This window comes from Tenrec ecaudatus, chromosome 7 (genome assembly GCF_050624435.1).
Source record: "Tenrec ecaudatus isolate mTenEca1 chromosome 7, mTenEca1.hap1, whole genome shotgun sequence".
NCBI classification, from domain to species: domain Eukaryota; kingdom Metazoa; phylum Chordata; class Mammalia; order Afrosoricida; family Tenrecidae; genus Tenrec; species Tenrec ecaudatus.
Window position 1 is genome coordinate 113,492,280 of NC_134536.1, and position 18,350 is coordinate 113,510,629.

Consider the following 18,350-nt stretch of genomic DNA (forward strand, 5'->3'; position numbering starts at 1 on the left):
TATCTGGGGTCTTAAAGGCTTGAAGTTAAACAAGCAGCTGTCTAGCAGAGAAGCAACAAGCCCACATGGAAGAAGCACACCAGTCTGGAAATCATGAGGTGTTGACGCGATCGGGTAACAGGCATCAGAAGACTACAAACATACAAACAAATGAAGAAAGAAACACCACCACATTGTTGAGAATGAGGGAGTCAGAGCAGAGACCCAAAGCCATCTGTAGACAATGGGACATCCCCCTTCACAGAAGGCTCACGAGATGGGATGAGTCAACCAGGGTGCAGTAAAGCACCAATGAAACACAATATTCCTCTGACTCCAGTCCTGCCTTTCACTGCGGGCTAGATTGCATCTCGTGCACAGGTACAGATAAGAGCTCACAACACAGAGAATCCATTCCGGAGTAGTGGTACCAGGAGGGTAGGGGGAAGAGGGGTGGAGGAGGCGAGGAAGAGAGAACAGATAGCAATGATGGACACATGTTCCCCACCCCCACCCCCACTCCCAGGGGACCGAACAACAGAAACCATGGGGGAAAGGAGGCAGTGGTTAGTGTAAGATATGAAAATAAGAATTTGTAATTTATCAAGTGGTCATGAGGTGGGGGTGGGGGTGGGGGCAAGAGGAGCTGATACTAAGGGCTCAACAGAAAGCAAATGTTCAGAAGATAATGATGGCAACAGATGTACCAATACGTTTGATACAATCAATGTACATGGATTGCCGTAAGAACCATAAGAGCCCCAAATAAAACGAGCTTTTAATAAAATAAATAAAAATAAGAGAAAACTTAAATAATAAAACTAAATTTTAAAGGGAAATACTAGAGAGAGGCAGAACAAGGCAGAATAAACTGAGTTCTTTGTGTTAGACACAGGTGTAAATCCTGGGCCTTTACATATATTTACCATATATACTCGAGTATAAGCTGTCATATTATATATCATATGCAACTAAATATACTAAAAAGAAAGACAATTTTCCTATTAAATCAGCAAAGGGCACTGCCGATTGTTAAGGGAGGTTGGGGGAACTGCAAGGTAAAAATTTCGCCCTTGGCTTTTCAAAAAAAAGAGGGGGTTGGGAATCTCTTGAGAATTTAAAATCAACTCTAAGATTTTTTTTCTTAGTATTTTGAAATCATATATCTTGAAATTTCACCCTCAAAATACTAATTTATCCATTAGCATCATTCAGAGTTTTTCTGTTTTTAAGCCAAAGATTAAAATTAATACCAAAATAAAAATGTCTTTGAATAATTAGAAAATTCAGGTATCTAAATCAGCCAGGAACTATTTATAGGTTAACTAAACCAATTACCAAAACACTGAAAGAATTATTATTAATTCACTGGAAACATTTAATGAAAAATGTTAATAAAAATAAATTGAGATTAAAATACTCTCTAAAATTTAAAAAGTAAAATAGGGGCAGTACCAAAATCTTCTGAAAATAAAGCACTTGGACGTTTACATACTGTTCACTTAGTTCGCATCCTTCATTGACCCTCTGTACTAGAGAGCGATACTTTCCCAGAGTTCTCAAGTTTCTTTCGGAACATTATGCAAGCAGAGACACTATCTATTGAAAAGACCCTCTTTCTATATTAAATTGTCCTGGCATCTTTCTGAATCAATTAATGGTATATGTACATGTGAATCTATGTCTACACATTCTGTCCAACTGATCTGTAAGTTTAGAGTTGATTTAATAGCATGCTTTTTCCATTGCAGTAGCTTTGGCGTAAGTCCTGAAATGTAGTTGTGTATATACCTAGAATTTTGCTTTTTTCTTTCATCAGTTTTTCTAGTTCAGCAATAAAGAGTGCATACATATTACTTAACGTACTAAGGTGTTTGATTTTCTTTTTGAATTATTCTATATGGTGCTTTAAATTCTCAAATGTTCATTATCAGTAAATAGAAACATGGTAGATTTGTGTGTACTGAAAGAGAGTGCTGTGAATTTATAAATGGATCATTTAGGCATGGAACATCGTGGCGGGTTCTCTGAGATTTGCTATATACTCGTATTGCCTGAGAACAGAGAAAGGTTTTCTTTTTTCCCTTTACAACCTATACTCCTTTTCTTTTACCCTGACCTACAACAGCCTTTGTAGGATGTTAATCAACTTAATTTTTGTAATGGTATTTTTGTAACCTGGAATGATTTATCTGGGTTAAGGTTTCATGTACACATAAAATGTCTATTCTGCTGTAATTGGGTAGCATATTCAACAGGTTGGCAGTGTTGGCAGACCTTCTGAAGTAAAAGCTAAGAACACTGCAACCTGTGTGGAGGCAGAAAATGGTCGGAGAAGGGAAACTCAAACAGTTTCCATTAAAATGAGCAATCAAAAAGTGGTTACGACTGCGCTCTGTCAAAGGCAGAAAACCCATAAGACCCAGAAATACAAAGCCATCTAGTCAAGTTCCTGTTCTGACATCTTTCACTTTTAATTATGAGGGGGTACCCCAAAACAACCAATGCTCATGGTGTTTTTATGTGAAGGGGATAGTGCATTTGGAGTTCGTTCCACCAGATCATACTGTTAATCAAGCTTTCTATTTAGAGGTTCTGAAACGATTGCATAACAGTGTGCGGTTAAAAAGGCCTGGTTGGTGGCAGATGGGGACTGGTTTGGTCACCATAACAATGCACCTGCTCATACAGTCATCTCAGTGTGTCAGTTTGGGACAAAAAATAGTATGACTCTCTTGCCCCATGCACCTGACTTCGCTCCATGACTTCTTTTTGTTTCCATGATTGAAAAGCGACACGAAAGGACAGCGATTAGATGACATAGAGGGAGGTGAAGAAAAAACAAGGGAGGTGCTATCAGCCATCCAAACTAATGAATTTGAAAAATGCTTCGAAAAGAATAGCAGTATTGACAAAAGTATTAAGTGTAATGGAGAGTACTTTGAAGGTACAATTGTTTTTTAAAGAAATTTAAATACATAGCTTTGGGGAAAACATTCCACTCTTTGGGGGGGGGGCCCTTTTATTTTATACTTGTTCAGTTAATTACTGATAAGAGTCTTGAAGTCTGTCTCCATATGCAATTGTGGGGTTTCCCACTTCCTTCCATTCTCTGTTTCTACTTCCTCTATTTTGAAGTCACATGGATAGGGCTCAGCCGTTCTGAGTTTGTATGTAGTGAAGGTGGTGCCTGTGTTTCTCTCGTTCGGGAGTGCTGGAGAGTAAATGCAAGCCTGCCCATCTTATCTTGTTTCATTCTATTGTTATATTTGTCTTCTTAAACTGGATACCAAGTTAATTAAATATCAGTGATTTTGTAATACTATTTGGGCTAAATTGAAGGGGAAAATGAAATGCAGTCCCATTAGCATCCCACTTAAACAGTAGTTGTTGGTCACAGGATCGCTTCTAATTATCAAAATGCTGATTATTAAAACATCCAAAGGTATCCTATGTGTGAAGGTAAGCATTTTACAAATAGTTTTTCTCTGAGACCCAAAGCAGTTCCACAGAACTATACCTTCACTGTATCTTAGCGGCATGTTTTCCCTTAATTTCTAGTCAGTATTTTAACATACCCTCAGTACCCTTAGTTTTCAAGATAGAATTGTTACCATATGCCAACCTGTAACTATGCATTTACCAAAAGTTCTACGTGGATTTCTCATTCATCAGAAACTTGCCCTTTAGGATACCAGCTGCTTCACTGTGCTGAGATCCACTCAATAAATACAACAAATAAAAGCAAAATATTATTTACGGCTTGTCCATGTGCACTATACATCTGTGTTCACTTCAGATAAAAGGTTACAACGCATGTCCAAAGAATGCCATAGAAATCATTAACTGGCTTGAAATAAGTAAGGAATGTCCCATTAGTAAAGGCAAAGTGGTGGGTCACAGGAGTCAAAAGCAAAGAGTGCGCAACCAATCATCATTGTTAAACATACTCATTAATGTTCTTTATAAGAATGTTAATCTCTTTGAAAGGTTTTGTTTTCGATGTGCTTCATACCTTTATCACTGCTTTTTAGAGATGCGTACTACTCCATTGTATGTACGTAGCACAGGTTTTTAATACACTCGTCTGTTGATGGAAATTTGGGTTATTTCCAACTCCTTTCAACTGTGAATTGTGCTGTGGTGAACACTGGAGCACAGATGTCTGGCCGTGGTTTGTTTTTTGCCTGGAGGAAATTATGCTAAGCGAAGTAAGCCAAGCACAAAAGGGCAAGTACAACATGAGTCAGCTGAGGTAAGCTTATAAATGCAAAAGGGGCATAGCGGAAAGCTACTGTATACATACATTCCTGGGGGTGGGGGGGCCAGGTAGTATGGCAAGGGCCAGATCAAATCCAGGGATATATATGGTAGCCAATTAAAAAAGGAGGATGGGGGGATAAAAGAAAAAGACATGGGTAGCGGGGGAACAGGGCACTAACCCATCCAAGGGAAGGGTATTGTTTATATCTCCACAAGGAAAGAGGGACCAGACTTCAATCGGGTGCTCAAAGATGTGAATGCAACATACCGGCATGAAGAAGGGAACCAATAAAGAGGTCTGAGGGGCCAGCCCAATCCCAAGTAGGTGGACAGCTGCCCCTCTTCTCCCCACAAGAATTCACTTCGGAGGACAGCACTGAAGCTACAACTCAGGGAGAGGGACATGTCTGGTAAGAGCACACAGGAACAAATGAAGGGGGAGGAAGACAGAGTGGAACACATCCTTACTCATCAAGTCTTGAGGACACTATCCCTGCTCAGAGCAGCCAATGCACAGAGAGGACCATAGGGCTGACCCCACTGTAATACACAACATCCCTCACTGACCCATAGCACTACAGGGGACAACACTGGAGACACAGTGCGAGAATGGCGCCCCATCTGACCTCACCACACTGAGGCGAAACACCTATGTGCAACAGAGCTGCAAGGGGAACAGAGCAACAAAGTCCCCAAGGTATACCAAAAAATAGACTTTGGTACCAGGGCATGGTACCCCATCAGACTTGACCGGGAAACACTCCGGAAGGTCAACAAACGGACCTTGAACTATTCATAGGCTTTTCTATTTTCCTGTGATTGGTTTTTGTTGTTGTTTTTTCTTTTGTTGCTTTCTTTTGCTCTGTCTTGATTTTTGTGCATATTATTATCTCTGCAGGTCTATTTAGATATGATTGGTGGGATAAACAATCTGGAGGAGAAAACAATGGGACCTACAATTATTCTGGGGGGACATAGGAGAAGGGGAGGAAGGGGAAAGGAAGTGGGTGTTAACAAACCCAGGGACAAGGGAACAACAAGTGATTCAAAATCAATGGCAAGGAGGGTGTAGGGGGGGGCTAGCAGGGCTTGATCAAGGGCAATGTAACCAAGAGGAATAACTGAAACCCAAATGAAGGCTGATCATAGTAGTGAGACAAGAGGAAAGGAAATAGAGGAAAGAACTAGGAGGAAAGGGGCATTTATAAAGGCCTAAGTACAGGCCTGTTCTGTATACATGTATGTATATATGTGTGTATGTACGTATATGATGGGGAGATAGATCTATGTGCATATATTTACAGGTTTAGTATTAAGGTAGCAGATGGACATTGGGCCTCTACTCAAGTACTCCCTCAACACATGAACACTTTGTTCTATTAAATTGGCATTTCATGATGCTCACCTTCCCGAGATGATCACTGAAGACAAATCAGATGCATAAGCAAACGTGAAGAAAGCTGACAGTACCTGGCTATAAAAAGATATAGTGTCTGGGGTCTTCAAGGCTTGAAGACAAACAAGCAGCCATCTAGCTGAGAAGCAACAAAGCCCACATGGAAGAAGCACACCAGTGTGTGATCATGAGGTGTCAATAGAATCAGGTATCAGGCATCAAAAAACAAAAAATCATATCATTGTGAATGAGGACAGATTGGGGACCCAAAGACCATCTGTAGGCAACTGGACATACCCTTACAGAAGGATGGCAAAGAGGAGACAAGCCAGTCAGGGTACAGTATAGCACCGATGAAACATACAACTTTCCTCTAGTTCTTAAATGCTTCCTCCCCTGCCAATATCATGATCCCAATTCTACCTTACAAATCCGGCTAGACCAGAGGATGTACACTGGTACAGATAAGAGCTGGAAACACAGGGAATCCAGGACAGATAAATCCCTCAGGACCAATAATGAAAGTTAAGATACCAGGAGGGTAAGGGGAAGGTGGGGGAGATAGGGGGAACCGATGACTATGATCTATATAAAACCACCTCCCTGGGGGACAGACAACAGAAAAGTAGGTGAAGGGAGACATCAGACAGTGTAAGACACAAAAAAGTAATAATTTATAAAGTATCAGGAGTTCATAAAGAAGGAAAGGTGAGGGAGGGAGGGGGGAGGGAGGGAGGAAGGGGAACAAATGAGCTGATACCAAGAACTCAAGTAGAAAGCAAATGTTTTGAGAATGATGATGGCAACAAATGTACAAATGTGCTTGACACAAGGGATGCATGTATAGATTGTAATGAGTTGTACAAGCCCCCCAATAAAATGACTTATTTTTTTTAAAAGGTTTTGTTGAAATAATCTCTCTCTCTCTAAGCTGTTTATTGTGAATTAGATGAAGGTTTACAGAGCAGATCAGTTTTCCACCTTTCAATTCATATAAATGTTGTTTCATCTCATTGATTGCAATCCCAATGTAACAAAACTTAGGTTACTTCCTCCTTGTACTTCCGGTTTCCATCTCTCCCTCCCTAACCTTTCTGAATTTTGTCCTGGGGTAATGTTGCCTTTCGGTTTGCAAATGGTTGATGATTCCAAGAAGTGTGGACTTCCCTCGTGTGACTCTTCCTCTTATAGACCCGATGTCTATTGTTTCGTGGAAAACTGAACCCTGGGAGTGTGATTCATTCCCAGACCTGAAGGACAACCAAAGGGTGTTCCTCTAGTCCCTATCTGACATGGTCTTTTTGAATTTCATTTCACATTTTGACATAACTTTCCTGACTACTGAATAACCCTCTAATTCCTCTCTTTCAGGCTCTGTTTCAAACTTGTGCAGGAAGTTCCCAATCTTTCTTAAGCCCGAGCCCCATTTCTCTCATTCCTTTATACTTCATTGCTGACAGACCTCTTCCCTCACAAGAAAGAGTAAAGCACTTGATATATTCCATCAACTTTAAATGGCTCTACCTTAAAACTTTTTCTCTATATTCCCCATTGCCTAGGGGACATGTGTTTTTCTGTCACCTACTTTATAGCCAAATGTATTTTCCTTTGCTCCTATCTAACTCTCTTTATGTCCACCAACCACATTCTAGGATTCACCTCCTACCTAAATGTAGCTACTTATTTTTTCCAACATAATTTTTTGAATACCTAACAATTGTCAGCACTCGGTTACTAGCAGGAAGAAAATTAAATAAAAATCCAGTTCTCCTCTCAGGGAACTCACACAAATGATGAGAAATAAGAATAGGTGCACAACTAATTAAAATAGAAAGTACTAAGTTTTAGGAATGCAGGCAGGTATAAATGAAAGAGAGCTTAACCCTACTTGGTTGGAAAGAGGTTTTCTTGATCATATATCTTATCAAGCCCCCCTTCTCTAATGGATTCTTTTCTTCTCCTTTTCTTATCAACAGGCTCAGGTCTCCTCTAACTTTAAACACACAAAACAGCTATTGGTATTTCAGCTGACACCACTATCTCCATCCCTCTAACCAGTGTCTTTTTGATAAGATCACCTATACTCCTGGCTCTGCACACCCAACTCATAATCTTTTATTCATCCACCCCTATGTCAGTATTCTGTCTTATCGTTTCCACCACCACACTGACACTTCTCACCAGAATCCAGGTTGACACTAACCACTTAACACATTCCATCACCTTTTCTTGGCTCTGGTTTTATACAATCACTGTGCTATGAGGAACTCTATGGACTATTCTCTCATCTCAAAATTCTCTCCTTGATTTTCCTGATACTTCACTTCCCTAATGTATTTCTTCCTTCTAGTTCCATTTCTGTTCAAATCTTCAGGGATTCTACTTACTTCTAGTGCCTAAGAAGGTATTAGCTAAGGTTCTTTTTGAGACACTGTCTTCCCTCTGTCATGCTCACTTTTCTTTCTCTACACAAAATTCATGAAAATCAGCTCTTAAATAGAATTGGGTTGAGGAAAAAATATTACAGTCAGAACAACTAATTTGTGGTTTCACCAATTTTGTACCCATGGGCATGTCACATCCCGGACTCCACACAAAAGGCCAGAGCTTTCTGATCTTCCTTCCGATCTCAGTCCTATAGTTCTCGCCAGAAAGGGGGCATATTTGTAGTCATAACTTCTCTAATGAGTTAAAAATCCTCATTCTGCTTGCCTTTTAAATGCTCCACCTCAAAAACTAATCTCCTAGACCAACTACTTCCTCAAAGGTGCTTATTACTATTTATATGCTTGTGCCACTAGGACCTTAAACTTAAAAATCCTCATAACCATATAAAATTTCTGTACTTTACTCATGCAATGATCCTCTGACTTGTCAGCCCTCCTTCAAAATCCAGTTGGCTCTCTTCTTCAGTTCTCTCCTTCCGGAGAAGGCTCAAGGCATCCTATCTGTGCCTCTCTCATAACACCTGATTTATGGCTTCCTCTGGAGCCTGCTTCCAGTGAAACAAGATGCAGACCAGATTTGTTTTTGGGCGTGCATGCGCACACACACACACACACACACACACACACACACACGGCACCTTGAGCACTGCATGCCCAGAGCCAATGCCCAAATATGACTATAGTGTTTACTTCAGGGATTATCTTCCTCAAGTAAAAGTAGCATGTAAGATGTTAAAAGATTAAATGACAAAAGATACAAATGCTATAGATATTCTAGTTCTAAGTTACATATATTTTTTCTTTCAAAACATTAGGGCCTAATCCAGACATCACACATTCCATAGTTCAATCCTATCAAGCAGGGTTGCACAATCTCTCCCACAGTTTCAAATACATTATTTTTTAAGGAAGAATATCTCCTAAACTCCCTCAAGTTTAGGCAGAACTTCCTCTTCAAAATCTAAGCCCACACAGAAGCACGCCATTGTCAGTAATCTCTGACATATCATAATATTTATTTTTGAACAAAAACAGATTTACTAAAAGATGTACTCGTAGATATTTAGTTTAAGAATTTAAGCATCTCTGCTTGATTTTAAGTTTTCCTAAAACAAAATATTTTGACAAACTATTCGGCCCAGTGAACCATCATTAGGCCTGTAGATTAAACAGAGCAACAACGGAGACTTATTGGAAGATGCAACCAGTACACATCAATACATTGCTCTACTTTTTACACCTGCTCCTCAATTGGGACCGTTAAACAAATTGTAAAGGGGGGAAAAGGGTTCCTAGTTTATTTTATTACAAAGACAAATGAAAATGCAGTCGAGCAGAAAGAATAACTAGGATTTCTGAGGCGTCTACAGCAGAAAAGTCAAGCTCAATTCATCTAGAAGGGGGAGGCCTGACACGGGGCCCAGGTTCACTGCGCGAGCACTCTGTCGGGCGCCTCCTGACTGAGGGCGCGCAGAGACGGCCCTACCTGGCTGATTCCTCCGGGAGCGATCTTGTAGGACTGCAGCTTCTGCTTCAGCAGCTCCGGGTCGCTGTGCCGGAAGGGGCATCCTGACAACGAAAGAGGAAGCCAGCGCACCAGTCAGGTTCTGTGCCCAGGACTCGCGCAGGATCACACTGCAGACACAGTCTAAGCGCCCCGTAATTGTCCAACAGCTGATTAATAACAAAGTTAATTGCCCATGGGTGCAACTGCTTTCCTCTCTTTATCCCAATGACGACTTAGCTGTATGGTTATCAGGCTGCTACAGGCTCAAGAGTTACATAAGCCAGTGCAGCATTCTCGGGGTGAGCGGCTTATTCAATGGCAGAAGGAAAACCGCTTTAATGACGCCGATACAAGCAAGCAGAGGTCATCGGAAGCCAGCGACAGCAGCTTATCTCAGAACTACCAATATCGCATTCCTTTAGTCTAAAATAAAACATAAATAGGCATACTAGGCAAGGGAGATGCATACTATGAACAAAAACACATCAACTAAGAAATACGAAATTCTCATGCCATTTTCACATGCAAACGCTACTTCCTGTATAATATAATCCATAGGAGTTTAGGGGGTCACAGGTGGGAATAAAATGGAAAAAGATTAAAGTTTCATAGAAAAAATTGTTAAGGGATACATGAGGAATTAGATGCTTCAGATCTAAAACACATAGTATAGATTAATATTATTGATATATATTACTATATAAATAGAAGTCCTTTCCATGACTCCATGTTAAAGATAAAAATAAAAACACAGTACTAAAATATATACATAAATTAGAAAACAGAAGAAATATAAATATAGTATCAACCCAAAATCTAGAAAGCTTCAGAAATTTTAGCAAAAGCTAGATTAATAAGTCAAAGTAATAAAAAATGTAAAAATCACTCATTCAATAGAGAAAGAAGTCTCTTGAATAAATGGTGTGGGGAAAACTATTTCCACATGTACAAATTAAAACAGGATCCCTGACTTACATAATATACAAAACAAAATTCAAATTGAATTAAGGACCTATCTGTGATAACTGAAACCAGCAAATTCTTAGAAGAACAAGCAGAGGCAATGCTGTTGGGCTTAGTGTTTAAAACTCTATTATCTAATATACTAACAAAAACACAAAGATTCCAAACATCCAGCAATAGAAAAGAAATAGAAGAGATGGATAAACTTAGATTGATTACTACTTGAATAACTCTTCCTAAACAGCATTGGTAAATGAAACACCACCAACCTCGGGAACTAAATAGTTTTTCAAATAACACAATGCTAAAAAGGAGGGATAAATGCAGCCAGCAAATCATATAAGTACATTGAGTGTTTGCTAAGTATATGATTTCCTGACAGAATTCAAATTAAAAACAAATATGAACAAATAAAATAAGACTGGATTAGAATGGCCAAACAATAGAAATAAGAAATACAGAACGCTGCATTCAAGGTGGCATACATCAACTACACAAGGGAAAAGCCCTTGAACCTGGAAATTCACAGGAGTTTTACTTGGTCACAGCTCAACCTCTGCTCAGTTGTCTGCAGCAGCTCAGAAAAGCTAAGCTACTTTCTCAGTGAATGCCATACAGTTGATATGCCGAGTTTTTCAGCACATTTTTAATGTGGTTTTCATGGTAGAATTAGGTGCCTCAGCATATATTCGGGTCAGAGTATACTCGAGTATATATGGTACTTGTCCTAGTAGTTCTCAAACTTTAGAAGACATGGAATCACCCAGGGAGCTTCAAGATACAGTAAACTCTGAGGTCAGTACACTCCCTGTCTTCTGTAAGCTTGAGAGTAAGATCTGAGAATACGCATGGCTTTAAAAAGTACCTCTGATGCAAGTACAAAAGGACCACTACTTACATACGAACACTCCTGTGTGTGATTATCTGATCTTTAATGGTCTACAAATGTGTAATCTTCTTATTTTTAAAGAGTTTCACCAAAGATGGTAAAAAATTAAAAGTTTTGACATGTATACTGCTGCAAACGTTGCTAATCTGGAAGATTCTCTAGTGTGAACTAATAAATCATTCTATGACAGTACTAGAAAAAAACCAAGAGCTTCTCCGGATATACTAAGAGAACTTTGGGGGTGGGGGGAGTTGTTAAAGTCAGAAGTGTACAGAACCCAGTTTGATACAGATCCTTTTAATCCCATAACTCAAGCAAATATAGATGCCTTTGATACCATAGCTTAAACTCTTCCCTTCCTCTTTATTAAGATGACAGCAAAAAGAATAAGATACTTTCCCTGCGTAGTCTTGAAGATGAATGGGTCTGCTATTCCCAAAGTAGAGTTTGTCAATTTAAAGCTTTGAAAAACTTTTGAATCAGTCTTCCCGACACTTACAGCCTTTGAGCAAGAAAAGAACAGCAGGTGAAGCAAGGAGATTGAGCGCGAGAAAGTCTGGCCCAGCACAAAGTAAAGTGCCACGGAATGAATTTCTCTTCCCTGACCTACTTCAGTAATAAGACACATCACTGGGAGAGTATTAGAGTTCCGGCATGACACTGACGACTGACGTAAGCTACACACTCGCTCTTGTTAGGATCGCCAAAAAGCCATTACACTGTTCCAGTGTTTTCCAGAGAGCTCTTGGGTTTCTGTACTTAGCAAACATATCCAGTGGAAGCACTTACCATGATAATCCCCTTGGCTTGGTGGATTGGTTAGAATAATCTTGAGGCAACTGAAAGGCGTATAGTCTGTCCGCTTGCCTTCCTTTCCAAAGCTGTGACGGATGTTGTAAGAGTAGCCTTTATCAAACTGAGGGAGGGAAAAAAGACAAGGACAAAGGTAAGTCAGCAATCCCAGTTAGAAAGAGCATGCAAAGGGGAAGTTCTTAAAAATAAATTCAGCATTCATAAGCAGATGTACACTCACATCATATAATAAAATCCACTGGGTTCTTTATGATACAAGTAGTTTTCACAAGGTGCAAAAATTACGTGCATCATTTCCTTGGGTAGGAAGCAGCTAATGTAACTGATGTTTGGATGTGTAAAGACAGGCGATTCTTTCTTGAGAATAATCACATATGTGCCAATTTGAGTTTGATTCGAAAGATCATACTAAATGTGAATCAGTTTAGCCTCTCCTCTATCTTCTTTCGCCTCTCTCTCCCTGAGCTCCAACACCTTACTCATTTTACTTCTGAAATGCCGCTTAGCATAATTAATCTCTTCCTCCCCGTTTTCACTATACAGAGCAAATAATCAGTAAATGCTTGTTGAATGAATGAACTCCTGAAATTGTCTCCTCCCTAAATTCCCTGCCTCCATAGCCATAAAACAAATTAAAGGGACAAATGGAATTTTTGAAGTGGCTGGGATAGGGAGGGGAAAAAAGGAAACTGATATTTACTGAAAGGCAATTTGGTGCCATCTTTTGTTTTTTACTTGATGTAATTCAAATAATATGTAATTCTACTTGGTTATTTAAATTCTCATGATTTCTCTCTGATGTTGTGAGAAAACAGAGGTGTTTTCAAAAATGTTATTAGCCAAGCTCACTTTCATTCCAAAACCCAGGAGACACTTTTCAAAATCCTATACCTTCTCAGTAATAAAATATTTAAAAACCATAAGTTCCAGTTAAATCTTCATAGGGCATCACAAGATAATTTTTAGGCCTTATTTCAAATGTCAGTTCATCCTAGAAGTCAAAGTTCAAAGTAATCTCTTCTTTCTCTAGATTTCAGCAGCATTTTACCTATATCCATCTATATCTGTAGAAGCTCCAAAACTATATATTTAATTCTCATCGAGTTTATCTATATTTCTCTTAGGTCACTTTATCACTCTACCTTCTATCTTATTTATATATCTCATTTCTTCTCCTGAACTATTAGTTCCCTGAGGCAAATTCTATTGGACCTTTCTCCTCAGCTCAGTATTACCAAGCATGAACTAACGGAAAGTGGAAGAACTCCTAGGTCTAGCGAAGCGTTTGAAAAGGTGCCATTCTTTCCTGCTTCCCCTAGATCTTTCCCACTATCTGATGGTTAGTGGTGTCCCCGGTCCAGTATTAGAAGACACGCATTTGACATATGACTCTTACATTCCATTGTGAACCAGAGGCACACAATGGGCAGACAAGAGGAAACATTCATTCAGCAATGGTGAAATCTCAGGCACAAACCCCAACTTGTCAAGGAAGAGTGAAGCAAGCCTTCACGTCAAGTGATTATTTGGGTCAAACGTGTAAATTTAAAAGGACCAAGTATATAAAATAAATGCTGTCAGTAGTTGCCCTCACACTGATTCTGACCCAAGGCAAACCAGGTAAGCAGTGAAGAACTGCCCTACGGGGTTTCTGAGGCTGCGCCCTTTCAGAAGCAAATAGCTAGGCCTTGGCTTCCAAGGTTCCTCTGGGGGCAGGTTCGAACTGCCGATCTTTTGCCAAGTAATCTAGTGCAAATAAATTCAAAACTAGGGTCAATGACAAAAAACTAATCAACTTCAAACTATGCACAACTGCATAAAGTGAAGCTCTGCCATTTATCCTGGGCACAGTCTTAGAGTACCATCTGCTTTCACTCTTCTGGCACCTCAATAAGGTTCGTCAAACAGTGCTATGTGATGGTTGAGCAATGTTTGCTGAAGAGTGAGAAGCCGGAGAGTCCAAGCAACAGGTCACTTTAGAAGGCAAACTCTGCAGGGTTCTTCTGCATCCAATCTTAGAGAGGGAAGAGGCTATAAGGAGGCACCAACTTTCACTTCTTTTATGATTATTCCTTTTAAAAAGGATTTTTCATGTTAGAGGTTATAATACACTTATGAGGGACTTCAAAACGTTTGTGGGAAAATTCCATTACCTTTCAATTACATTTTCGCACAAACTTTTTGAAGCTCCTGCGACAGCTCTCTGGTCTACAGTTGACAGATGGGTTGCTCAGAGAGCCGGGTCCCTCTGGAAAGACAGGGCTTTTCTACCATTCTACAGACCCTGTGCCCTTTTCTCAGTAAGCACCCACCCCATCTGATTTTTTTTAATAACTATGAGGTGATTTCTAACACCATTGATTAGTTTTAGCCATTCCACACATGCATAAAAATGCAGTCAGATGAGATGCAGTGCTTTGTGCCTGATTCAAAAAACAAACAACTGAAATTCATCCATGTCCCCGTGTATTGGTATTTTGTTCTTTCTAGAGCCAAGTAGTGTTCTACTGTGAGAAGATACCAGATTGTCAATTCTTCTGTGGGTGCATACCTGAGCTTATGCATTTTGGAACCAATATCCAAAAAGCTACCACAAACACTCGTGTACATGACTTTTAAAAAAATATATTTTTCATTTCTCGAGCTATATTACACAGCGGTAGAATTATTAATGGAGTTCTGGTGGCAGTGGTTACGCTTCTGGGCTGTGAGCTGCAAGATCAGCAGTTCAAAACTGACAGCACAATCCAAGGGTCAGTGCGCTCCAAGGGAGACAGATGGGGCTTTCTACTCCTGTAAAGAGTTACAGTCCAGGAAGCTCAGAGGGGCAGTCTACAGTATCCGAGAGAATCACTATGCATCAGTAGCAACTCAATAGTAGTGAATTTGGGCTTATTTGTTTGTCTTTGAGATCTGGTACCAATTCTTTGGTTGCACAATTTCATACCCCTAGCAACAATGTATGAGAGCCCCACATCCTCCCCACCATTGGGTGTTGCTCATCTAACTCATTTCAGTCTAATGAGTGTACACTGGCATCACATTTTGTTTTACTGATAACTCATGATGAAACTTTTAATGTGCTTAACAGTCATTGTATGTTTTCTCTTGTGAAGACCCTGTTCATACCATTTGGATCATTTAAACATGTGAATTGTCTGTCGTTTTATTCAATTGTCAAGACCCTATATATCACACATATAATCTGTACATCAAATGCAAAGGGGCCTCAAAAGTATGTGGAAGTCCATTACCTTTTAATTGTATATTCCCGTGAACTTTCAAAAGCCTCCCCTAGAGGTGCTACAAGTGTTTTCTCATAGCCGGTGGCTTGCCTATTTAGTTTAATGGTGTCTGGTCACCAGATGCTATTTTTCACAAAGTCGAATTTCTTATGTTCGTGGTTTCTATGTCCTATTTAAGATAGGTTCATGGGTCTCTTAAATTATTCCTTAGAAGCCGTGATGGTTTGGATTTTACATCTAGATCTTAATTCTTCTTAAGTTAATTTTGTGGTACAAAGGTTTTTTTTAACCGCTATATAAATATCCACTACACAAATATCCTTGTCAAATCTGACCATACGATTGATTGTCAATCCAATTTTGAACTCTACTTAGTATTCCACTGATCTGTTATTCCATTGTTCTGTTTTTGACCAGTCCCAAGCTGTCTAGATTACAATAGCTTGGTAGTATGTCACAAAGTCAGGTACATAAATCCTCCTGCTTTGTTCTTGCTATTCAATGTCCTTAGCATTTCTGGATAACTTTGGGAGCCACGTGGCCAGTGCCTACTTAAAATGACTGCTGGGATTTCCTGAGTCAATGGCTTCACAGCCATCTATTTGCTCACAAGCAGTCAACGCTAGAAAAACACAAAGCACACCAAGGGCTCAAATAGAATGTAAATGTTTAGAAAATGATGATGGCAACTTAAGTACAAATGTGCTCGATACAACTGATGTATGGATTGTTGTAAGAACTGCAAGAGTCCCCAATAAAATGATCTTTTATAAAAAAAGAAAATCAAAAAGCATTTGAATTGAAAGGAAAACTTTAAAGGCACCATTAAATTTCATTGGCGAAAACAAGAGTATTACAATTTGTAGCCGACACATTCACACACAATTTGTTTTTTTGTTCATAAGCACTACTACTAATCGCTTTGTGTAAACTTTTTGAATGAACAGAATTTAATTAGATAAAGGATTTTTGTATTTTCATCAGACAATGGTTAAACTTTTTGTCAACTGCTTTCCGTTAAAACAATGGAAAGTTAATCTCTCTAAGCAAAAGGAAAGTTTTTAAAAATTTAATCTCTCAGCCTTCTCATTCCAACTGACTTACTATGTATATAAATTATGTCAAGAACGTGGACCTTACTAAGCTTTCAGATTATCCACATATTTATCATTACAAATTACCTTCTCTAGTTTTCAGAACACCAAATTCTTTAACTATTGAGAAAATACTTGCAACACCTCTAGGGCAGGGTTTTTTTTTTAAGTTCACAGAAATACAGCATTAAAAGATATTGTGGTAGCCAGAGGCTATGAGGAGAAGATGGAGGAGATGAGGCAGCATAGTGGGCCAGATCTGATGTACTGCTTAATGTTATTTAACTTCTTTTATATGCTTCCTACCAGCCTCATTAAAGAAAACACAAACTGACGCAACCTTAAATCTAGATATACCCCTAACTCAACTAGCACCTTCAAAAAGCTCAGCTAAGCAGTTTACAGTCAGTAACACTGTTGGAAGACATTGCTACTCCTACTATAAATTAGCAAAGTACCTCCTATTGTGTACGAAATATTCTTTCCTTCTGTAGGAGAACTTATCGAAGGCTTATGAGGTAGTAAAGTGTTAGAGATAACACAGATTTGGGTTTTAACTCGGCCACCGACTAGCTGAATGTGAAGACAATTATAAATTAATGCGGCCTCATTTCTTTTTTCCATTTTTAACGTTGTAATGATGCGCTCTGAGCCTCAGTCTGTGCAGACCCACTTTCTCAACTGTGAAATGTTCAGTGTATACTATCATCCTTTGTGTACATTTGTACAAACTAGTTTGTGCCACTTTTGAAATGAAAGGGAAATAAATTTCATTTGGTATTCAAATCTATCTTTAAATACTCCTGGGAGTTTCCGGGGAGGAGGGTGGCCGGGTACTTCAACTGTGAGCGCCAGAACGGAGAGGGGTGCCGCGCTGTCACAGGGCGCCCGTTTCCCATGGCTCTCTCCTGTTTCCATGGAAAATATCCAACTTTTCCTCTTCTGACACATTTTTGCCTCTCACGGCTCTGGCTGCCACAGAGTTTAACCAATAAATAACACTAACTGTTGCCCACAGACTAATTAAAGAGATTGTTGTTCAGGGTGATGCAGTAACACCTGTGAGAGCCCAAACTTGTCTAAGGCAGGCGGGAGCCAGTCCGAAAGCATGTGAGACCTTAGGAAACAAGGCAGTCCCAGCAAGGACGGACTTCACCGGCTGCACAGGTTTGGAAGGTTGGAAAAAGTTCATGGAAAAATGGGCTACAGAGACTTTTTGAAGGCCCTCGTATGGTGAAAATTCTATCTGAAAAATGAAGACATACATTCTCAAGTGCTTCAGATCCCCAGGCCTCACTCAGGGAGAACTTCCTCCCTCTCAAGTATGCATACTCCCCCTTCCCTCAAATGTTCCCGGCCAAAGTGCTTCCTTTTTTTTTTTTTTTTTTACTTTGATTGATCACTTTGTGGCCAGATAATGAAAAGGAAAGAGAGTGGATGCCAAAAATACCCCAAATAAGTACACTACTAAATAGACTGATCCTATGTAATCTGATAAGGAGGCTGATTAAGCAGCCACCTTTCAGTGAAGTCGATAGATCAAAAGGAAGGTCAATTGTGTATACAAAACTCTGTCAAAGTCATCAGAGGAAAAAGAAATATGTCCTGAAAATAGTGGATTTCTTTTGCCTTTTTCATATTCTACTACAAGAAATATACCCAAACAGACTCAGAAAACAAGATCTGAGGGTCACATGTCATCTGGGGCTGTGTGATTTAGAGCAGTCAAATGTTAATTACCCAGCCTGGCATTA

At 39.5% G+C, this 18,350-nt stretch overlaps 1 protein-coding gene across 1 annotated transcript in view; it reads right to left on the minus strand.

Moving 5' to 3' along the window:
• PRIM2 (DNA primase subunit 2) overlaps nucleotides 1–18,350 on the minus strand; it is a 283,633-nt gene that overhangs the window by 30,995 nt on the left and 234,288 nt on the right. Inside the window, exons 11-12 of the mRNA XM_075554936.1 lie at nucleotides 12,234–12,360; nucleotides 9,572–9,654 (exon numbers count right to left, since the gene is read on the minus strand). Of these exons, the coding sequence (XP_075411051.1) occupies nucleotides 9,572–9,654; nucleotides 12,234–12,360 (210 nt within the window). The remainder of the gene's footprint in view (nucleotides 1–9,571; nucleotides 9,655–12,233; nucleotides 12,361–18,350) is intronic.